The sequence below is a fragment of the Onychomys torridus genome, unplaced genomic scaffold (genome assembly GCF_903995425.1).
Source record: "Onychomys torridus unplaced genomic scaffold, mOncTor1.1, whole genome shotgun sequence".
Classification (NCBI taxonomy): Eukaryota; Metazoa; Chordata; class Mammalia; order Rodentia; family Cricetidae; genus Onychomys; species Onychomys torridus.
Window position 1 is genome coordinate 260,449 of NW_023411418.1, and position 23,941 is coordinate 284,389.

Below are 23,941 nucleotides of genomic sequence, written 5' to 3' on the forward strand. Positions count from 1 at the left end.
AGTTTTTGGAGCCCACTACCTAAGATAGGACACCTTGTGCAGCCTTGAGGGAGGGGGAAGGGCTTGGACATGCCTCTACTGGATATGCCTCCCCATGAGAGGTCTTGCATTCTTGTGAGGGGGAATAAGGGGTAAGATGGGAGAGGGAGGCTAGGGGAACAGGAGGAGGGAAGAGGGGAATCTTTGATTGATGTGTAAAATGAATAAAAAGTTTTCTTAATAAAAATAGATTAATTCCTGATGTCAGTAAGGTGTTCAAGAATCTGTGGTTTCAGACACTGAAAGTTCTATCCCCAGACTTTCATTTCTCAAGTTTCTTGGTCCAATCAATTTCTGTTTATGGCCAACAATGACAAAGTCTGGTCTTCCCATCAAAGACACAGCGCTGGAGACATTTGTGGCAAATGTTTGTGGCAAAGTAGATAGCTTTAGGCTGTCTTTTGACTCTGAGTGTATTCAGGAGATCAGGACATACTTTTGCAAATTTGTTGACTAAGACATAGCCCAGGTCATCATAGCACTCCAGTGGGGCAGGGTAGAACTCCTCAGTTACCTTGCTCATATCAGCCAAGCTTTTCAGAAGGTCCTTCAGGACAGACATGGAAATGACATTGTCATAGATATTTATCCTGGTTAGGTGGATGCACTGGCTCAAAGCAGGCAGGAGGGCACTGAGCTGAGAGTCTCCAATACCACAGTCCTCTAATTCCAGAGTCTGCAGAGTGGTTGCTACATTCTCAAGGAGAAATTGGAAAGTTATAGGACTTGCATTGAATAACTCTATACCAAAGAGGTTCAGGTGCTTCAGCTGAAAAAGCCTCTGACACTGACGTAGGTGTTCCAGGTCTGACTGTGAGAACTCACAGAAATCGATGGACAGAGACTCCAAGGGGCTCTTCAGGCATCTAAGGAAAGAATAAGAGATGAGGTCTGTCTCCTGAGCATTTCAGTTTTGACACTACTACAGAGATAATGCCTTAGTTTAGGTTACTATTTCTATGATAAAACACCATGACCCAAAGCAATTGGGAGAGTAAAGGATTTACTGGACTTGATTAGAAATCCGTAATCCATCACTGAAGGAGGACAGGGCAGAAATTCAAACCCGGCAACAACCTGGAAGCAAAAGCTATACCGAGAGGCCATGCAGAAATGCTGCTTAATTGGCTTGTTCTTCCATGTCTTGCTGAGCCTACACTCTGAAGAACCAAAGACAACCAGCCCAGGAATGGCCCCACTCACAGTAGGCTGGGCCCTCCCACGTCGATCACTAATAAAAAAAATCTCTACAGGCTTTCCTACAGGCCAATATTTTGGAGGTATTTCTGATTTTGAGTACCTGCCTGTTGGGTGTCTCTAGCCTGTGCAAATTTGATATGAAATTAGCCAGCACAGGGTACCAGAAGAGCAAAGTCAATGTGTCTTTATGTGGGATTTGAATATCCAAAGTACATCCTGTTGGTGTTTCCTCACTAGAGTCACACCATTGCTTTCCAGGCCTATCACCATCATATTTGATAGTCTCAGAATCCATTGCTGAAGCTTCTCATTCCCAATATGTCAGAGTAACAGAGGTGGCCATTATACCCTAGAAGGGTTTGCCAAAAGTGGTCTAGTCCTGAATGGTTCTGACAATGTCTTGGCTTCTGTCATGCGGAACTCATTACAGTTCCACCTTCACAACAAAGCCTGTGTCCTCTTCTCTGCATCAATCCCTGAAATTGTCCCTCAGCCCATTTCTGAAAATTTTGTATCTACTAAGTGCAAAATGTGCTCAAAACATCTGTCTGTCCACTGGGAGTTAAAAGCTGACAGAGGTTCCACATGGGAACAAGGTAGTTCCTGTTCATAAAAAAATGACGACAGGCCAGGTGGTGGTGGTGCATGCCTGTAATCCCAGCACTAAGGAAGCAGAGGCAGGTGGATATCTGTGAGTTCGAGGCCAGCCTGGTCTACAAAGCAAGTTCCAGGGTAGACTCCAAAGCTACAGAGAAACCCTGTCTTGAAAAACAAAAACAAAAACAAAACAAAAAACAAACATATGACGACAGAGATCCCAAGCAAAACTGCAGGTATAGCTTCTCCCTACTTTAGGGCCCTCTGTTCTGTCCTGTTACCTCTCATTAGGGTTGACAGGACTCCTATGAAGAATACAAAACACACAGTGAGACTCTCTGTGAGCCACACAGTGTGTCTACTACAAGGAAAGCTCTCTTCAAGTCACTAACCACATCTTAGCAATTTATTGATGAGTGGTCTGCGAAGCAATTGTGCTTCTGACCCAGTTGAGATGGAATTGAGACTATTCTCAGATATTGTGATGGGCCAATAGCTGTGAAAGTCACAGTGGCTGGCTGATCACAGGTGCTCACTAATCTCTAATGTAAAAGAGCAAGTTTTCCTGTGGTAGCAAAAACAGCTCTCCATCCTTCCTTACCTGAACAACTGTTTCATGTGCTCACTCGAAAAGTAGGTACCATTCATGGAGAGATGTTGGAGACATTTGAATTTGGAGATTTGAGAGATGAACCTCGAAATACACTTGTCCTCTACATCTTCTGAGGTATTTACAACTTTGTTGGTATAAATGTAAATGCATGATAGATGGAGTTTGTGCAAATTTCTCATCTGGCCAAAGCAATGTGCAAAATGTCTCAATGCTGCAGGAGTCCAGCCTGTGCATAGTTCCAGTTCCTCAATGTAGTATGGCTGGAAAGAGTTCAAAACCATCTTGATAATCTCCATAGGTGTCTCAAAAATTGTCATCTTCATACAGCACAGTTGCACAAAACGTTTTTGCTGCTGGGACCACTGCAATAAGTATGCTTGCTGTTCATCCAGGTGAGTTCTTAAGTCAAAATCAGTGATCACCTTCAAAACCCGTCTCAGGACATATCTAGGAAGACCATTCCCTGTTTGTTCTTTATTCAATGTCCCTTTTGAGCTCTCTCCATGTTCTGTTCTAGGACATACATCCCAGAAGCCATGGCTCACATCCCTCAGGTCCAGGACTTGAAGCTTTGACCTTCTTTGGGAGAAAAAGTTGAAGTGTCACAATGAAAGAACAGGACAAAAATGGAGTCAGCTTTCATTTCACTTATCTAATGACAGCAACCCTGTCAGGCAAGGAGCCTGAGACAGTGCCCGTCCTCATCGGGCCCTGACTATAGACTCAGCAGCAGACCTCAGAAGATACACATGGAAACCCCAGCAACATCTTCCCATTCCCTAGGAGGGTGCAGCTAAAAGGGTGAGAGGGGAGGACAGAGATGCAGAAGGGCCAGTCATTACCAGCCATCAGCCACCAAAGTCCTGGCGAGAGCATGGCTGCAGCAAAGAGTTCTCCTTCTGGCTCACCCAATTGTTTAGACTCACATCCACCAGCGTCAATCATGTAAATTTCAGTTGGGTTGTTTGCCCCTTCCAGAGTAGTGCGCAATCCCACAACTGCTTTGGGCCCTTCTGGCTTTTCCAACACCATCTCCAGCCTTCTCCTATGGATGAGATTTCTCTCAGAGCTCAATTTTCATTGGTGCCTCCTGGCCTCTTTGAAAATCCTGGTACCACGTGCCAAGACTCCTCTGGCTTAGCCAGGGTAAGCTGGACCACCATTGAGCATGGGATGACCCTCTTTAAGGGCTTGATTCTCATTTGGTCCTCCATTTAGTCCAGAGGATGCCCACAAATACAGGCTGTAGTGACTCCTTTCCCCCTCTTATCCAAGGAAACCATGCTATAATTTTTGGGACTTTTATGATTCCTGTGAGTGATCAAGGAAATGGAAAGAGATTCCCCTTTCCCTACACTATGCCTCCTTTTTCTCTCTCACTTCTTTTTCCTCTCATCTGCCTGCCTTTTCCAAGTGCCTGCTCCAACATGTTCTTTAACTCCTTCATTCTTTCATTTTCAGCTCTCCCCATCCCTCAAACCTCTTGCATTAACTCTGTTGCACGTGACATGTTTCTTTAGTGGAAATGCTTGACAGGGTCCATCAAAGGTACTCAGTTCAGGCCTAACCCAACCCACCTGCTTCACCCACAGCTGATCTGTTCTCTTTCACCTGCAAATAATCCTTTCTCATTCATTAACAGCTTTGCCTTCCATTCCATACCAACAATTGGCTCTCTAGTGGTACTACTTGCCTTTGATCACTTCTCTAGATGTGACACTTCATTTCTTGAGCACAGTCCTCTCCTCACCTTCTGGCTTTTCTCAAATTCCTGGTCCCAGGTGACTATATCTCTCATAGGCTCTTTGTGGTGATATAAAATAGGATAGATAGTGGAATATTTTTGCTGAATTTGTCAAATGCAAATGGATTAGATGTTGTTGATGTATTTATTACCTGTATATATTGTATATAGTTATTGTACTTGTTGTATATAGTTTTTATTATATTAGATATAACTTTTTTGCCTGAGGCAAAAAAAGGGGGAAATGTGATACTTTATCTGTGTACCCAAATAAAGCTTATCTGAGGATCAGAGGAAAAAGCCAGCCACTATAATAAACATAGGAGTCAGGCAATGGTAGCACATGCCTTTAATCCTATCATTTGGGAGGCAAAGATCCATCTGGATCTCTGTGACTTCAAGGCCACAGTGGGAAAACAACCAGGCATGGTGGCACACACCTTTAATGCCAGCACTAGCAATGTTGGTCTGGAGGTCTATACAGACAGGAAGTGATGTAGGTAGGTGGAAAGAGGAAGTGAGTTGCAGAACAGAAAGGCATATAGGCATGGGTATGCAGGAAATAGGTCTCTTGGAGGATTTCCAACTGTTAACAATGTGGCTGGCTTATTTTTGCTTTTCTGATCTCTCAGTTTTCAGCCCAGTATCTGGTTCTGGCATTTTTTTTTTATTAATAAGACCTTTTAGCAAATTGTCTTATATCTCTTAGCCTTCAGCCCCTGTTTTTGTGGGATGGCTTGTACCCACATAATTTGATTCTCCCTGGATGCCTGGATGCCAGAACATTCAGGCTTTTGGATATGCTTTCTGCTTCATCCTTGGAAACTATGTCATATATCTCCTTGCCCCTCTGGGATGTCTTTTTTTTTAAAGATTTACTTATTTATCATGTATACAGTGTTCTGCCTCATGTGCACCTGCATGACAGAAGAGGGCGCCAGATCTCATTACAGATGCTTGTGAGCCACCATGTAGTTACTAGGAAATGAACTCAGGATCTCTGGAAGAACAGCCACTGCTCTTAATCTCTGAGCCATCTCTCTAGCCTGGGATGTATTTGGAGACCCACTGATCATTGTTTGGATCAGGCTGTTAAGGAACCAAGAAAGAATTCTCCATTTTCTTTCTTTTTCCTTGCTCCAAGACCTGCTTGTGTATGTCTGCACTACCTCTCCAAATGATCTGTCTTTTTGCTGCGACACACAAGTAAGAGATGTAGAAGCCCGCTTCATCTTGCTCAGCACACACTGGTTCTCCTTTTTTTGGGGGGGGGACAGGGTTTCTCTGTGTAGCTTTGTGTCTTCCTGGAACTCACTTGGTAGCACAGGCTGCCCTTGAAATCACAGAGATCCACCTGACTCTGCTTCCTGAGTGCTGGGATTAAATAGTGCACCACCACTGCCTGGCTTCGTTCTCCCTTTCTATTTACTAAGCTTCTGTTTAATTCTGTGTGAATGTGCATGTAATATTAACAGCCACCATTTGGCTCTCCTCCATCTTGGCTGGTAAACTCATCATGATTTCTTGTGAGCTCCAAGGAGTCAATTAGATCCACCTGAACAGCATCTTTCTAGGTCCAAGTAGAACAGAGCCTGGAGAGTGAAGTGAGACAGCCAGATATCCCACGATGTGGCCAGCAATCTTACTTTCTCAGGTCCCCCCAAAATGCTCAGTGCTCCCTAGGTCAGCAGGAAGCAGTCTCAAAAACACAACATCCACATCCTTGCCTTACCTGCTACTCCTTTCTAGCTCCTCCTCATTTTTTTTAAATAAGCAAAATGGAGGAATGTTAGCATTTAGGCATCTGTGCTGGCCTGCCCTTAGAGTCCTGAAAGGGTATATCCTCATCTGCAGCCACTAAGAGCACTTCCTATGTGCATTCTCTGTGTTTCCTAATAGAAGGTGAGCCTTGTCTGCTTCCTGTCTCTTTCTTTTTCTTTGCTCTCATTTCCAGGGACCCTTTTCTGCACCCTTCTCTGCCCTTCCCCCAAATAAACCCATTGTATTGTGTGACTCCTTTCTGGTGTTTTTTTTGGAGCTGAGGATTGAACACAGGGCCTTGCACTTGCTAGGCAAGTGCTCTACCACTGAACTAAATCCCCAACCCTCTTTCTGGTGTTTTTAAAATAAAACTGTCACAATGAAAGAACAGGACAAAAAGAGAATCAGCTGTCATTCTACTTGTCTAATGTCAGCAACACTTACCAGGCAGGGGCTCCCTGCATGAGCTACATCTGAATACTTGTCCTGTTTCCCTTCATTCAGTTACTGTTGAATTCTTTTCTAATTATTTAGTGCGTAGGATAGAGAAGACTAATCCTCCCATGATTACATCTACACAGAGGTGCCCTGCACTTCTGAAAGAAGGTTACATTATTAGTTTAATTATAAATAGAGGCTGCTACAGATGTGCAAGTTGAGAAGGTCAAATGCCTGCAATCTACCACTGACCCCATTCTACTTGACAACACATTTCCCTTACCACTAACCTGGTGACTCCTATTCTATTCTCCTTTCGCCTTACCTCGGGTGAACCTTCTGTTTCAACAGCATTTCTACACCATCCAGCACAGCTTGTAATATCACCACATCAGTGTCCTGCATCAGTGCCCCCACAGGGAGGCAGGAGAAGGGCCATTCTGCCACCATCGCTGTTATTATCTTCATATATCTGCTGTTGAAGGCCTCCTTGAACAGGGATGGGAAGAGCACCATGGGCAGCTTCTGCAGTGCTGAGATTGCCAAGGCCTCATGTCTCAGCAGACTCCTCACTGCCAGTCCCAGGAGTGTGGATGGGTCCTGATGGATCATTCTGATGAATCTTCAGACAGAAGGACCTGGTTAAACATTCAAGAGACATATTTCCATGCTATGTCTTAGAAATTTGTATGTCTCACTCATCATAGGAACCCTCTCCCCAGGGCCAGAGTTACTGCTCTGGCAACAGTGAAGAACTCAGTGTGACTTCTTATAATATCTGGTAATCTCAAATTCCCATCACCCTCAGCATGTGAATCATCACAGAAGAACTGGCACAGGCACAAATTAACCATTGTCCCACCAGATACCAAGTTCTGCTCCTCTGAATCTAAACCTCCTTTGGAAAGACAATCACACAATCCTCTTGTGACAAATTGAGACTGGTTCAAGTTCCTTACAAAAGAGAGTGTTAAAGTCATATGTACAGCCCACCTATATTCTCCATTGCATGTGTTCCGTCTACATGGGAAGCACTGAGAGATCTCACAAGTGCCTCACATTTTGACCTCCTCTATTGTTTTATGTTTCTTTCTTGTCATACCTTCCCTCGTGAGCCCCACATCCCAAGGAAATATTTTTTTTGTAGCTGGGATTAGATTGTTCATACACTTAACCATCGTTTATTTTTAGACTATATTGACTGAGCCATAGCTCAGTGTGTGAAAACAAAAATACAACAAGAATTTGAATAATTAATTCCTTGATTTATTTTGTATGTGTATTTGCATGTACTTATATATGTACATTATATACATTAAATATATCAACTGATATGGTGATATTGAAAGCTGTGCTGCATGGTATAAACATGTTGACATAGAAGCTTTACCTCAAGTAAATAAACTGAGAGTAGCTCCTAATCAACCCTATTCACAAAGGCTGGCTAAGAAAAGACAGTGTGGAAAATGTAGTTTATTTTACTTTTTGAAGTATGGTTTTGCACACAGTGGAGGCTTGAGTGGAATTGTCTATGCTTCCGAAGTTGAGAGGAAATCATTATGCAGCCCAGGCATGTGTCCCTGACCATAAGCCTGCCTGTCACTGGCTGTGTTCTCCTTAAAGCTCCCCAGGTCTGGGGTGTGCTCTCTCCCTTTAAAACAGAGGAGATGGCAGGCATGGTAGCAGTTGCCTTCAATGACAGCACTTTCAAGGAAGAATCAGGTGCATTCCAGAGAATTCTCTTTTATATAGTGAACTTCAGGCTAATCCAGCTTAAGGGATCTCTGGATCTGGGATCTTCTCTGCTCAGGACCTTTATTCTACTCACAAAGTTGGGCTGGAGTTTGCTACCAGGAACTCTTTTGTTTTAACTTTATTTTGAATTTTTCTTTCACAAAATATTATATCAAATTGTCAAGGCTAAAGCATGCACATTCCTGAAGTCTCAGTTCCCGGATCAGCTGAGACTTGCATCTTGTATTCATGAAACTATTAGTAGTTCCCAGGACTATTTTATAATCACAGTTAAGAGAAAATTTCAACTTAACCAACTGTAAAACCTTAATCTGTGAAACATAAATTAAGGAACTACAGAGGATCAAACTTCAAGACAGATCCTAACTTGAACTCTAGAATGAGCCTAGGAGGATATTCAGACCAAGGAGCTGGAATTCAAGGTTACCCTTGACTACCTGAGATCCTGCCTCCAAAATATCTCAAATGAACAAAAAGACTAATATGTAAATTTCAGTCCAATAGGCATTTCCATTAAAACCAAACCACACTAAAGCAACACCTCAGAAAACAAAAGATCACCAAATCCAAAGGCAAAACAACCCTCAAATTATTATTTTTTTAATATTTTAAAATTATTATTATTATTGTTATTATTGGTTTTTCAAGACAGGGTTTTGCTGTGTAGCTTTGGGTTTTTCCTGGAACTCACTCTGTTCCAGGCTGGCCTCCATCTCACAGAGATCTGCCTGCCTCTGCCTCCCGAGTGCTGGGATTATAAAGGTGTGTGCTACCACCTCCTGGCAGTTTTTTCTTTCTTTCTTTTCTTTTTTTTTAAAGATGTGTTTATTTAGCCTGTATACAGTGTTCTGTTTGCATGTATCCCTGTAAGCCAGAAGAGGGCGCCAGATCTTATTACAGATGGTTGTGAGCCACCATGTGGTTGCTGGGAATTGAACTCAGGACATCTACAAGAACAGCCAGTGTTCTTAACCTCTGAGCCACCTCTCCAGCCCTAGTTTTTTTCTTTTTAACTATAGAACCTTGAAATGTAGCTGCATTGCTGATAAGGCCTTCTGATGGAGGTGAGTGATTTACCTGCTCTGGAAACTGATGACTCTTTTTTTATTCAATTTTCACCTCACATCCTTACTTTGTAGCTTACCTCCCCAAAACATGATTATTTTTCCTGGTGTAGTTTGATTGAATCAAACTACACATATTTATATATATACATACATACATACATTATACATGTATGTATATATGCATATATATGCATATGTGTGTAGTATATATATGCATTCACTTGCTCTATCCCCATCCCATCCTTTACCCTTTTCTGAGACAGTAACATCTGTATCACAGGCTATCCACATTTCAGGCCAGCAACCTCATGCAGGCAACACAGCTTATTTTACTTTTCCTTTTATTGGGTCACAAGCTTTCATATGAATTCCTCAGGCTGGCTTTGAACTTACTCTTAATCCAAGATAGGGCTTCACATTTTAATTTCATATGCATCATCCTGAATAATTGCCAATACAGGCTCCCATCACCAAACCCAGCCTGGGAACTTGAACTCAGACTATTCATGATTTTCAACTGACCAAGGATCCACTTATAATAAGTTTTTTTTTGAGACAAGGATTCTCTGTGTGGCTTTGGAGCCTCTCCTGGAACTCCTCTGAAGACCAGGCTGGCCTCTCAGATCTACAAATCTGCCTGCCTCTGCCTCCTGAGTGCTGGAACGAAAGGCATGTACTACCATGCACCACCACTGCCCAGACCTATGATTCGTTCTAATATGAGAAACAGGTAAAATACTCTGTTATTTCTCTCAGAACCCTGAAGGAAACTGTTAATAAAAATTGGGTTTGAATGAGTCAGTGGGTGAATCCTGGTCATCTACAACTTTCCTTGACTTCCGGACAGACAAGATGTGCTGTAAATTTGAGATATGCAGAGGCAGGAAGACCAGATATTTAAAGCCAGCCTGGGCTATCTAGTGGCTTCTAGGTAAGTTTGCCTATATATATCTGATGAGAAGATACCATCCTCTGTTCCAAACCACACATTCCAGAAATTGTGATGGGCAAACTTAACCATCTCTTATTTTTACTTAGTCTATATTGACTGAGTCATAGCTCAGTGTTTTGAAATATATTTATATATATAATATGAAAAGACATATATGAATTTATTGGAATGACTTACAGGCTGCAGTCCAACAGTGGCTAATTATGGATGGAAGTCCAAGAATCTAGGAGCTGCTCAGTCCCTTGAGGCTGGGTGTCTTAGCTGGTCTGCTGGGATCATGAAGAAGGAATGGATGCAATGTCTGAGGTGAGGGCAAGCAGGCAAAGAACCTCCTTCTTTCTTCCATTGTCCTTAAGTGTATTCCAAAAGACGGTGTGGCCCAGACTAAAGGTGTGTCTCCTAGCCTCAAGGTCTGGAATAAAGGTGTGGGTAAGCCAGGTTCAAGGTCTGAATTAAAGGCAATTAAAGGCATGTGTCATCCACCCTCAAGATCCTGATCAAAGAAAGGCATGTTTCTGTTTGTTTGTTTTTTTTTTTCCTGCCTCAAGCTCCAGATAACAAGTGTGCTCTCCATATCTGGGTTACAGTTCAATTCAAGTTCTCAACCAGGAACAGACATAATACCATCTCACCAACCCAGACATTCTCTCATTCCATCCTAACATTTATCTTTTGTTGTTATTGCTGTTTTCTGTATTTATTTTGTGTCACTATAGGAAAGCAACAAACCTCATGTAGCCCAGTTAGCTTAAAACTCCATAAAGGTCATGAAAATCCTGACACTTCTACCTCCACCTCCAGAATTTTGAGACTTTAAGCTGAATTGCCCTGTTTAGAGAGTGCTGAGGATGCATCATTGAAAGACTCAGGAAAACTGGGAATACCCTATTTACAGAACAACATCTCTAGATATAGCTTAAATTTTCTCAAGTCAAAATGATTATAGATTTATTAAGTAAAAATGAAGAAAATGTTATGACATAAGACACTAGTCTGTGAATTCCAGAACAGCATCAATTTCAGAATTCCCAGCCCTCAATCTCCCAAAGAGCAAGCTGGATCTCAGCATAGCTCCTGATTCTAAAGCTTTTGGGAGTAAAACTAACTGCATCATCAATGTCACAGATTATCCTCACACATTAGCTGCCAGTTTTGAACTCAAAGTATAGCTTGTGCATGGGACTATGCACTTTCCCATTGAGGGTCATCAGAGAAATTTAGAGATAATTGCCTCTCATAAGTTTTGAGTCTCCTCTTTCCTACTTCTCAGTAGAGTAGAATCCAGAGTAGCAGTGGTTGAAAGTAGGCAGAAAAACAGGGAAGATCTCTTCACAGAGCAGTTTATGAATCCTACAGGATGCCTGTGAGAGAACTGTAGATTTGATAATGACAGTCACTAAGGAATGGGAAACACAACTTTACCACCACTGCCAGAGAGGTGACTGAGTTGTTGTCATGACTGAGTGCTTGTTTTTTTTTATTTGTTTGTTTTTGTTTTTTTATGAGATCCCAAAAGCAGCTTCTTAAAAGTATTTTGCCTGAAAGCATTTCTTCCACTGGATGCTTCCATAGTTTCTGCCTTCTTGAAGGTCAGAAGGAGCTTCCAAATGCTAACCTCTTTCTGGGAAGTGTCAGGAAGTTGCCTGCTGAAAGATGAAGCCTTGGCCATCTCTGTTCTGCAGGACCTGCCCATGGAGGCTTTCACAACACTATCCATGATTAAATTAATGGCAAAAAAGGAAAGCTAACAATTTTATAGTGATGATTGTAATGTGGGACTTCAAAGTCTTCCTTTGGGATCCCTAATGAAGGCTCCCCATTTTGAGACATTGAAGGCTATACTGGGTGGACTGGATTTGGTGATTGCACAAAAGGTTCAACCTGGGTAATTGAGACAAAAGTAGCATGCAGGGGAAGTATATGGAGGGATGGAAGGGTATACAGAGTTCAGAATAAATTAAGAGTCTTCTGATGCAATTAGCTTGGAGAATTGAGGTAAGAGAAAAGGCTATTGGTTTGTGGAGCACAGTGCACAACAGATTCTGTGCTTGCCTCTTCACCTAGATACAAGAAGGGGAAACAGACTGATTCAAGGAATGGAATAAAGGGACATTGAGATACGTGGCTAATATTGATTAAAAAACTGGGTTTTGCCGGATGGTGGTGGCGCACACCTGTAATCCCAGCACTTGGGAGGCAGAGACAGGCAGATCTCTGTGAGTTGGAGGCCAGCCTGGTCTACAGAGCTAGTCCAGGACAGGCTCCAAAGCTACAGAGAAACCCTTTCTCGAAAAACAAAAAACAAACAAACAAACAAAAAATGGGTATCCTGTTATCTAAATCTTCCTCTTTGACTCAGAGGAAATGGAAACCGGAAGTGTTCAATTTGTAGTTTGCCCATCACAATTTCTGGAATGTGTGGTTTGGAATGGAGGATGGTATCTTCTCATTAGGTGTCATAGGAAGACTCAACCAGTGGTGTATCATCCCAGATTAAGAGAGGAAGATGTTCTGACTATACAGACAAATATTTCTGTCTAGTCCAGCCAATCCTGTACATAAATAGAATATTTTTTATAATTCCTAGCAGAGAAAATATGCACTACATATGGTCTTTCAAAAGACGGAACTTCGGGTCATCTTTTCCATAACACTATAGTGCTGCCAGACATGGATGAGACAGGCTCTATACAGAAACTGGATAGGAATACATGCAGAATTATGGTCACCATTGCATTGATAGCCCTGGTCTGGGCATTGAGACAAAATTTCAGGAATCACTTCTAAATGAAAAATGCATACCTTTAGAGTTGCTTGGATAATAATGGATGGAACACTGGTTGTTTTTTTTTTTTTTAAAGAGATCATTCCCTTGTTCTCAAAACTCAACAAGCCCAGCATTTCTATTTGAATTGAAGTGTACTTCCTGAATGTACACTTGGAAGTAGTGCTCAAGTGAGTAGGATAAGGAGCTCTCTCTACCAGCCAGAACAAAAACTTTCTGGGATGCATTAAATATTTCTGTATACCTGTGGCTTCCAAGGCACTGTGGAGTTCATACTGATGTGAAATTCCAATAATTGATCTAGTAATCTTGCTGCTACTCTAGCATCCTGAATTCAGTAAATTCAGACTATCATATATGTGTCCATGCTATGGGAAATGCCTCCCCTTGCAATCCATATGAAGGGAAACTGACACACAAAAGGTGTGTGTACTTATATCACAGATTGCCTTATGTCAGCTCTGTCTTCAGATCAGTTTGAACAGGATCAATGTCTCTGATTCCTGTGGGTTAAAGACAATTTGAGCACAAGTTATGTGTGCACCACCTTACCCTACCACATTGGATGCACTACTTGCTGTCCTCAGAACCTGGGAACAATTGTGCAAGGAAAGTATGGAAAGAATATCCCAAGGAAAATGTAACGCTGATATATGGGTCATGGAATAAGAACAGTCTGTATGTTTGGGGATCCTCTAAATCTGAGATTGTATTATGTTTGGAAATGCCAGGAGCAGATTGATGTAAAGTACATCAAAATATTTGGTTTTCATGGGATTATGAGAATTCTAATGATATGGAGGCTGAGGCAAATGATTGTGAGATCAAAAGGGACCTGGGATAAGCAGAGAGACCAGGTATTAAAAATCAAAACAGAAGTAAAGAAAACCCAGTTTCTGGTAAATTCTAAAATTCCCAAGGAAGGCACATATTCTACACATTATTTCAAATTTATGTTATGTAGCATAGGATGAGAAGAAGTGAACAGAGTAATCCATGGGTGAGGGTGGGGAATGGAGCTGATTAGGGTGAGTGCCACCCTAGCATGTAGGAGGCCTTGGTTGGAAAACTGTGTGAACCAACCTGGGAGATATACACCTGTCTTTTCACTGCTTCACAATTAGATGTTGGAGATGTGATGTGGAAGGCCATACTCACCTTTGTGGATGGGTATGGCATAGACATTCTGAACTATAGGAGAACTTATCTCAATAAAACACAAACAAATTCCTATTTCACACTAAGGTATTCAGGATGCATTGTCAACACAAAGGTGTAAGAGACTTCTTCATTACATTTCTCTTTTTACATTCTTTGTCAGTGCATTTTCTTATAAGAATATCTCTCTTAATTTAGTGAATGTATGTTGTAGTAGGAAACTTAAAAGTTCTTATTAATAAAATCAAACCTGAGGCCAGTTATTGGGGTGAATGATGGAAGATCAGAGAAGCAGAACAAGCCACGGCTATCTCACCTTGCTAGTTCCTCAGGTGATCCTGTTTCCTCAGGCTGGAAGCTTCTGAGTCCTCCTCCACACTAATCTCAGTTTAACTGTGTTGCTTCAAAGCCTGAACGCTTAACCAACCAAATGCTTAACTAACTACATGTTTTACTCCTTTAGTTCCTGGTCCTCATGCCTTATATACCTTTCTCTTTCTGCCCCCCACTCCCTGGGACTAAAGGTTGGGTTTCTGGGATTAAAGGCATGGGTCACGATGCTTAGCTGATTCTAAAGTGGCCTTGAACTCAGTGATCTGGCTAGCTCTGCCTCCCAAGTGCTGGGATTAAAGGCATGCACCACCGCCCAACTTCTGCTATGGCTTACTCTTCCCACTTTCTAGCCACCATTTTTGGCTTTGTTCTAGTGGCTGTCTGTTCTCTGACCCCAGATATGTTTATTTTGGGGAACACACAATATTTCAGGGAATACAATACCCACCACAGTATGTGGTTTTGGAATAGAACTCAGGTTTTTGTACATGGTATGTAAGTGTTCTATAAGGGAATTATACCTCGGACCTTTCAATAGGTCCTTAAGAGATGGTGACCTCTAATCATGCTTTACTTGAAAGAAGATTCTCCTTCTTCAACCTCCAGAGTGCTGGGCTGGCAGACCTTTGTCTTGCTCCCTTCTTCCTTCCTCCCCATTCATCTTCTGTCTTCTCTCTTTTATTTGTCTGTGTCCCAGGTTCTCCTGTGGCCTGAAATACAATATCACAGGAATCTCTCTCAGCATTTCTCTCCAGGGCTCACAATGGTGGGATACAGGCTTGCAGGACAACCATTTGTACGGCTTGCTGGAGATTAATCTAAATCCAGGTGGATGATGCGCAAGAACTGTGTCAAAGAAGCCTCATCCCATTCCTTTCTTATTGTTCTGACAATTGTTCTCATGACACTGTCCAGATAGGTGTGTACGTGGTGGGCTCTGCTGACATCAAACACTTGATGTTTTCATCCCTTTTTCCTTGCACTACAAATGTGTGTCCCAGGGTTGGGGATATAGCTCAGTGGTAGAGCGCTTGCCTAGCAAGCACAAGGCCCTGGGTTCGGTCCTCAGCTCTGGAAAAAAAAAGACAAAATAACAAAAAAGACCAAATGTGTGCCCCATACCTGGATTTGAAGAGTGAATTAAACAAAACACTTATTTTCTGGATGCATCTTAGTTATTACTTGACTTCAGTATGTGGAAAGAGAGCACTGTCATCATACTTCTGAGTGTTTGCATGCACAAAAAAATTATTAATTGAAACATAATTTATCTTTAACAAAAAGAATCATGATTCAGCAAATGAAAAAATGGCTCAATGGTTAAGAGCACTTACTGTTCTTGCCGAGCACCAAATTGAATTCTATCTCTCAAATATGTCAACCTTTAGTTTTAGGGAATCCTTTGAATTTTTTCTGCATCCATGAGCATAAAGCCCCATGGTATGCACAGGCATGAAATACACACAAACTCACAAACAAATATGTATACACATAAAATAAACATAAATGGATATTTAAAAACAATCTACACACAAGGTAACCACCCTTAACCTTTGAAGATGACATACAAACTGCTGGGTTTCATTATGGCATTTACACACACACACACACACACACACACACACACACACACACACACACACACACACACACACATACACATACAAACACACACACATACACATACAAACACACACACATACACATACAAACACACACACACACACACATACAAACACACACACACATACACACACACATACAAACACACACACACATACAAACACACACACACACACACACACACACACACACACACATACAAACACACACACACACACACACACACACACACACACACATCAATTACTGTTTTTGTATTCATTAGCCACCCTTGACTTCCTTCCTCTCTTTGTTTCCTGCTCTCCTAAAATCTAAAATGCTGGGTACTTCATTTTGCACTCCAGTGGCTTTCCCACTTACACACATGCAAACCTCAAAACCATGATTGTGCCTCCTCCAACTCCCTGGATGTGAATCACTACCAAAATTATTCCTCTTACATTCTCAATGTGGGCCGGGCAGTGGTGGTGCACGCGTTTAAAACCAGCACTTGGGAGGCAGAGCTAGGCGGATCTCTGTGAGTTCGAGGCCAGCCTGGACTACCAAGTGAGTTCCAGGAAAGGCACAAAGCTACACAGAGAAACCCTGTTTTGAAAAACAACAACAACAACAACAACAAAACAACCAAAAAAAAACCCAAAAAAAACAAAGAAACAAACATTCTCATTGTGGTGTGCTAAGCATATTTCAACTACTTTTCATTGGTGGAGTATACTAGGCTACATACCAAGACCCTCATATCCCCTCCCATAAGTGCTCATAACTGCAATTTTAAAGCTCATGTTCAAGAAAGAATGTTGACTACACAGTTTAATTAGTGAGTCCTATACATCTTTAACTAGAGGAGAACATGGCTTAGAAAAACAAAGACTGTTGCCAGGCAGTGGTGGTGCACGCCTTTAATCCCAGCACTCATGAGGCAGAGGCAGGCAGATCTCTATGAGTTCGAGGCCAGCCTGGGCTACCAAGTGAGTTCTAGGAAAGGCACAAAGCTACACAGAGAAACCCTGTCTCGAAAAAACAAAACAAAAACAAACAAACAAAAAGAAAAACAAAGACTGTTAAATGGAAGTAAACATATGTTATCAAAGATGTCCCTGAGGGCTGGTGATTTAGCTGAGTGGTAGAGTGCTTGTCTAGCAAGCACAAGGCCCTGGGTTCAATCCTCAGCTTTAAAAAAAATGTCCCTGTGGCTCACACCAGTAGTTTCAGGCATTAGGAGAATTGGTCTCCAGAATGAGTTAGAGGCTCAGTTTGTGCTACATAACATGATGTATCTCATAAAAAGAGTGAGAAAACATTGTGTGGTGCAAGGCTCTATCTCAACATCCCAATGTCTGAGGCAGGTAGATAAATATTCATCCAGGAGGGACCACATCCTGACTTACAGGTCAGCTGCAGAAAACCAAATTACAAATGTAAATGAACCAATTAGCTGATTAATTACTTAAAATGATTTGGAGACAAAGATCCATGGTTTCTGCATTTAAAGGAGAAATATCAGTATAGAATTCCAACATATCAGTACCAGAACCTCAGCCCCCTCCAAAACATACTAGGCTAAGTCTCAGATAGAATAGTGATTTTTTTCTCCTTTTATTATTTATTATATTTGTGTTTTAATTTTACACATCAGCCATGGGTTCCCCTGTCCTCCCCTCTCCTGCCCCTGCCCCCGCCTTCCCCCACAGTCCCTCCCCTCCATTCCCATCTCCTCCAGGGCCAAGACTCCCCTGGGGATTCACTTCAACCTGGTGGGTTCAGTACAGGCAGGTCCAGTCTCCTCCTTCCAGGCTGAGCAAAGTGTCCCTGTGTAAGCCCAAGGTTCCAAACAGTCAGCTCCTGCACTAAGGATAGTTCTGGGAGCTCCAGGAGTCCAATTGTCGAGAAAGAGGAGAGACTGTAAGAGTGTGAATTGTTGAGACCAAGATTGGAAAAGCATAGGGACAAGTAGCCAAACAAATGGAAACACATGAATTATGAACCAAAAGCTGTGGAGCCCCCAACTGGATCAGGCCCTCTAGAGTAGTGATTTTTAGCATGCTTGAAACCTGAGTTCAAGCTCACTGCTGAATAAATGAGGCATGAGGATGCAAAACTTCTCCTCACACTCCTGAGAGAAAGACCAGAAAAGAGACTCAAGGTCATCCATTCCAGCTTCCTTGCTGGTGTATATGAAAGCCTAGATCCAAAATTCCAGAAAATGTAAAAATTATTAGAAATGCATTTTTATAAACGTTGAAGGCAAACGATCTCACAGGGAATGAAACTCTACAATGTTCTTAAAATTGTATGTTTTTTTTTATTAATGATTTTATTTTTTGTTTTCAAGCAGCACTTCAAATTGTGTGGGAAAAGACTGACAAACAGAACTGAGAGGGTTCTTGAGGGACAGCCTGAGAATATTGCTGGATGTTATTTGGTGTCTGTAATCCTTCCTAAATTACCCACGTTGGCCTGTTACTTCCACCTCTGTGGTTCTCTACTGGGTACTGAGCCAAGCACACATGATACTAACAGATCTCAAATGCTCTGAATTGTGTGAGCAGAAAACATAAGTCAGTGTCCTGGTGGTTGACCCTAATCCTACTGACAGACTAAATTTGGAAGAAATGTGCCTAAAGTCACTCTTGGAGACCATGTAGATCACTTACTTCCAGATCTCACAGTCAGACATGCATTACCTGCCCCATTGCCTGAAGATTTGTGAACTCAAACATCTGAACCAAACCTGAGTGGTTTTTTTTAAAATGTGATTTATAATCTAAGCCCCTTGCATTTCTACTTAACAGAGTCAGTGTACCTTGAAAACAGTGAAATTGGAGTGGTGTTGGATGGCAATTTTCAGTTTACTGCCCTCCTACCTTCCCTGACCCAAGGGTATTAGCTCATCAGGTTAAGTTTCTGTGATAATGAACTTTCTATACCTTTCCTCAAGCAACTTCTGTCCCATCCAGCCACACTGAGTCAGCCTACCTCTCTCAGCTGACTTGGCTGCATCAGCTGAAGTAATTGTCTTCACCTGACCTGCAGCCTTTGTAGGTAGCAGTAAATTAGCACCCTCTACTAAAAGTCCATATTGTTTTCTAATCATCATTAGACTTCTTTTGTCAAAGGATTCATGATATTCAGAGTGTAACAGAAAGGGTGAATTTCATTTGATTGTCTTCATAGAGGTTATACCACTTTGGCTGACAATGTTCCCTATAAGAACTATAGACTAACAAGTCCCCCATTATCATACTCATTCTTTACATGTGTTTGTGACATTTAGCAGGACTAAGTTGTAGAAAGAGTCAGGTGTCCTTCCTCTCTGCTTGATTTGCTGTCTAGTTCAATAATAAGGTTTGCCAATGGGATTGGTCCATCCCAAGTACTGCCCTCAGAGTAGATAACTGTCTACAGAACCAGGCACTACCAAAGGTGAGGTCACATTAGACTAATATAAAATCCCTTACAGTGCATTCACCCTTCATAGTCCATTAGTTTTAGGAAGGGAAGGAAAATTAAGACTGATCTACTTATTGAGGAATTATTTACTGAGGGTGTGAAAGGAAAGGAAATTAGCAGAATAAAAAGTAGTTAGAATAAGTGTAAGAGATAAAAGTTAGCAGAGGAAAGATAGAGAAGGGACAGCAATAGTGACATATGGGAACAGAAGACAGCCCTGGGCCAAAGCAGAATGGGAAGAGTTAACAAATGTAGCTGTAAAACCTAAAACAACTTCTATGTCAGTAAAGCTAAGGCATGGCAATGTCCAGCTTCATTAAAGTTTGAGTTACAGGGGAGGGATCTATTTTTGATGGCCACATGCCTTCTTGCTAAGACAGTCATTACCTGAGCCTTTCCCTTGGTAAAACCATGTAAAAGAGAAAGAACACTAACATAGGGGAAATGGTCTTGATTGCTACATTGAATTTAGAAGATAAGTAAGGGTAGAAAAAGGAAGGTGTTTGGTCATTTGGTAAAAGTTCTTGTTCCAAAAACCTGATGTCTTGAGTTTAATCCTCAGAGCCCACAGTGTGAGGAGAGGATCTGAGTCCCAAAAGACCTCTGACATAAACACATACACACAATGTAACATACACCTGCATGTTCTCTCTCTCTCTCCCTCCCTCCATTCCTTCCTCCTTCCCACTTTCTCTCTCTCTATTTCTTTCATACTTTTTTTATGTGGAGCTGAGGATCCAACCCAGGGCCTTGTGCTTTCTAGGCAAGTGCTCTACCACTGAGCTAAATCCCCAACCCCATCTTTTTTTTTTTTTTTTAAGATTTATTTATAATGTATACAGTGTTCTGCCTGCATGTGTGCCTGCAGGCCAGAAGAGGGTACCAGATCTCATTATAGACGGTTGTGAGCCACCATGTGGTTGCTGGGAATTGAACTCAGAACCTTTGGAAGAGCAGCCAGTGCTCTTAATGTCTGAGCCATCTCTCCAGCCCCTCTATTTCTTTCTTTCTTTCTTTCTTTCTTTCTTTCTTTCTTTCTTTCTTCCTTCCTTCCTTCCTTCCTTCCTTCCTTTCTTTCTTTCTTTCTTTCTTTCTTTCTTTCTTTCTTTCTCTCCCCCTTTCAGACACACACACACACATACACACACACACACACACACACACACACATACACACAAACACATATTGTCAGCAATGAATCACGCAGTCTTGCAGTGTCATGATATCCCAACCTTCACATCAAAAATCCCTATTCATCATGGAGGAAATCCATTTCATAATACAAAAAGATGGCCACTCCACATATCCCTTCACAAACATTCAATATCCAAGTTTTTAAATTTCATTCGTTTCTGCTGAGAGAAACTCTCAAGTAATCACTGTCTTAGGAAGAAGGCACACAGCCACAAATTATATAGAAGAGAATGGCCAATTTGTATATTCCTATGGATGCTACATTCTTGGATGATACATCTTTGGTTGCATCCTTTGCTTACTATAGTAATGGGTATGCAACTACTCTACCCAAAACTACCATTGGCTCTATCATGCCACACATTTGGTCATTGTACTGAATACAGATCAATGTAGTAGTTAAATATAAGTAGAAATTTATAATACTGTGAGTTTAAAAGTCTCACTTAAAAAAACATGGGTAAAGGTTGGGTGAGCACAAAGAGCAACATCACTGTCATCTGCCATTACCTCATGTATGCATACTTGAGGGATTTCTCATGTATTTCCAAATTCCATCTCACCTACATCTTATATCCTCTAGCATCACCCAAGATTCCTTGCAGCTTTGGGGGAGTAAGAAGAGAAATTATCTGAAATCAGAAGAAAAAGTCCAGATTGTCTTCCATCAAGGAACATTCATAGCTCTACTACTTTTCCAGTGGACTTAGTGTCCTTTGTATTGTGGCCATAATCTTGTGTTAAGCAGTGGAATAAGCAAATCATTGTTCTCAATCAGCACATTCTTAAAGGCCTATAATTTCCAGGCTGTGGTTACTTTTACTCCATTCCCTGATGCTATGGGATGATCATATTGTACCTAAATGGAAAGCCTAATGTCAGTAAGCACAGACCAGAAATATCTAAAAGGAACTTCCATACCACATAAAATAAAACCAATGATCAACAAAAGAAGTTTATGGCCACAGTACCCTGCATATGTCCAAACTTGTCAGAACTCAGAGGCTTAACATTTTCATGCTCAGTTAGCATGTCAAAAAGAGATAGATACATGGAACTTCATGATTTTATAAAGTTTCTACAAATTAAATGAAACTATAAGCAGAGAGAAAATACAGTATCAACAACAACAGAAAATGTTTACCTATTATACTTCAGACAGGTTGTAACTATGTACAATATTTAAATAGTCAGCATGTTATATAAAAAATAATTACTATGCTTTGCCACAAATGAACATTTCAAGGTTACTCTGACACTAACATTACTTTGAAATAAATAATGGTCCTTCTGGGTTTTGCCTTTGAACTCTGTGTTTCATAAGTTTGGACACCAAGTGACTTTTTTAAATTGGTGTAAGCCACTTCTTGGTCTGGCCATCAATAAAAAGGAATTTTAATTGGCTTAGTCAGTGTGGTAGTCAATAAGTATCAAGTGTGGATCATTTCTCTGTCTTATAAGAAACCCTATAAAGGGATGTCCATTTAAAATAATTTCTAACAAGTAAATATAACACTTTCTCTGAGACATTTCTCATTAATTTTTCTCTATGACTAAAGTGATAGTGACCCTAACTGAGGAGGAGATAGGAAATTACTAAATTATGGGACATATAACAAAACATAGAGTCAAGGAACAGTGAGACATACACAGTTACATGATAGTTATTGATTTGTTGAAACTAGGCATTTCCTTATAACTCCTGGAAGACAATACAAGTTCCTGGTATTATTGGACAGGCCAGACTCATAGTCTCTTCAATATCCTCTCAATGGACTCTAGCAAGAATTCTTATTTTTTTTTTAATAATACACTGTAAAGACAACCTAGAAAAATTCTTGTCTCCACACAGCTGTATACTACCTATCCTCACAGGTGAGATGATAATTGAAGGTCTGATGGGAGGGGAGGTCATGGAATCATACAGCCATATTTCAGGTATTGGCTGCCTCCCTTTAGCACATGTCTTGGGCAGAAAGACTATGGAAGTGGGATCAGTAACTCAGAGAAGATCTAGTGTTGTGTACTTCACATTGCAACATGCATGTAGATTTCATAAGGCAAATCCTATGTCAACATTGTGGGTAAATGACTATATTGAAAGGGGAGTGGGGATTCGACCTGTGTGTATGTAGAAACTATCAAGGAAGGAAAAATCCTCGTAAGGTATAGTATTTTCTAGCAAAGAGACCTGAGTTCTAGACACTCTGCAATGAAGAATTCTGCAACAATTACTGTATTCAACAATGCCAGGATATCATGGACCATGAGAGATCAGCTCCCACAATCAGTTCAGGGTAATAAAAGGAATGCCGCAAAGTAGCAAGGGATAGGTAACTTTTTAGGAATAAGTTTCTGTCTGTCTGACTGGTAAAATAAAGAAAGACATATGTTTTCTGATGTTAACTTTCTCTTTTACTTCATCTTAAGAATGGTCTCTGACTCTTTCTGTCTCCATACAGTTCCATATCTCCACACTGCTGCATACAGCTACAGATCTTTACATACATACATCTTTTCACATGACTACACTGTGTCTTTCTTTTACATACATGTCTCTTCTACATATCTTTTCTATTCAGCTTCATCTTCCTTGCCTCCACACAGTTACAAACATACACCCAGCCACAGCTAAACATCTCATTTACATAGCTCTCTCACCACACAGTGCTTTACACAGTTCCAGGCATTAGCTCCTCTTTGTAGCAGCAGCTTTCACACAGCTCTCTCACACTCACTGACATACATACTTTTCCTAGTTTATTCACTTGCTCTTTACTCACTCACTCTTTCATCCACTCACTCCCTCACACTTCTCACATGTTCCTTCTTTATCTCTCAGGACACACACACACACACACACACACACACACACACACACACACACACACAAACACACTTCCCTCACATTGTGCCTCAGCTCTCTTATAGCTCTACACAGCTATCTCTCTCCATACTACTGCTGAACTCTGGACAATTATAAGTTACATTTTCAGGGTCTTACCCACTCTCAAAACACAAGGTAAGTCATGTAGTTTCTCTTAGACTAGTAATGGTACTTTGAACCATGCACATAGCTCTAAGTTGGTGAGGGATTCCAGACAGAAAAAAAAAATTGGTTGAACCTTCAGCAATCAGACAGAGCACATGTAGAAAGAGAGCCACTGCAAGGACTATGTCTTGATGTAAACAGCCTGGCCTTGATTTAGCAACAAACAACAACTGGGAATTA

The 23,941-nt window shown here is 41.2% G+C and overlaps 1 protein-coding gene and 1 pseudogene across 1 annotated transcript; one reads left to right on the top strand and one right to left on the bottom strand.

Moving 5' to 3' along the window:
• The window catches only part of LOC118575139, a 96,361-nt pseudogene that overhangs the window by 33,765 nt on the left and 38,655 nt on the right, over nucleotides 1–23,941 (top strand).
• LOC118575141 (PRAME family member 8-like) lies at nucleotides 338–7,004 on the bottom strand. The gene is made up of 3 exons (XM_036175798.1): nucleotides 6,718–7,004; nucleotides 2,438–3,028; nucleotides 338–905 (listed from the first exon to the last, which is right to left on the bottom strand). The coding sequence occupies exons 1-3, from the start codon at nucleotides 7,002–7,004 to the stop codon at nucleotides 338–340; spliced, it is 1,446 nt and encodes a 481-aa protein (XP_036031691.1).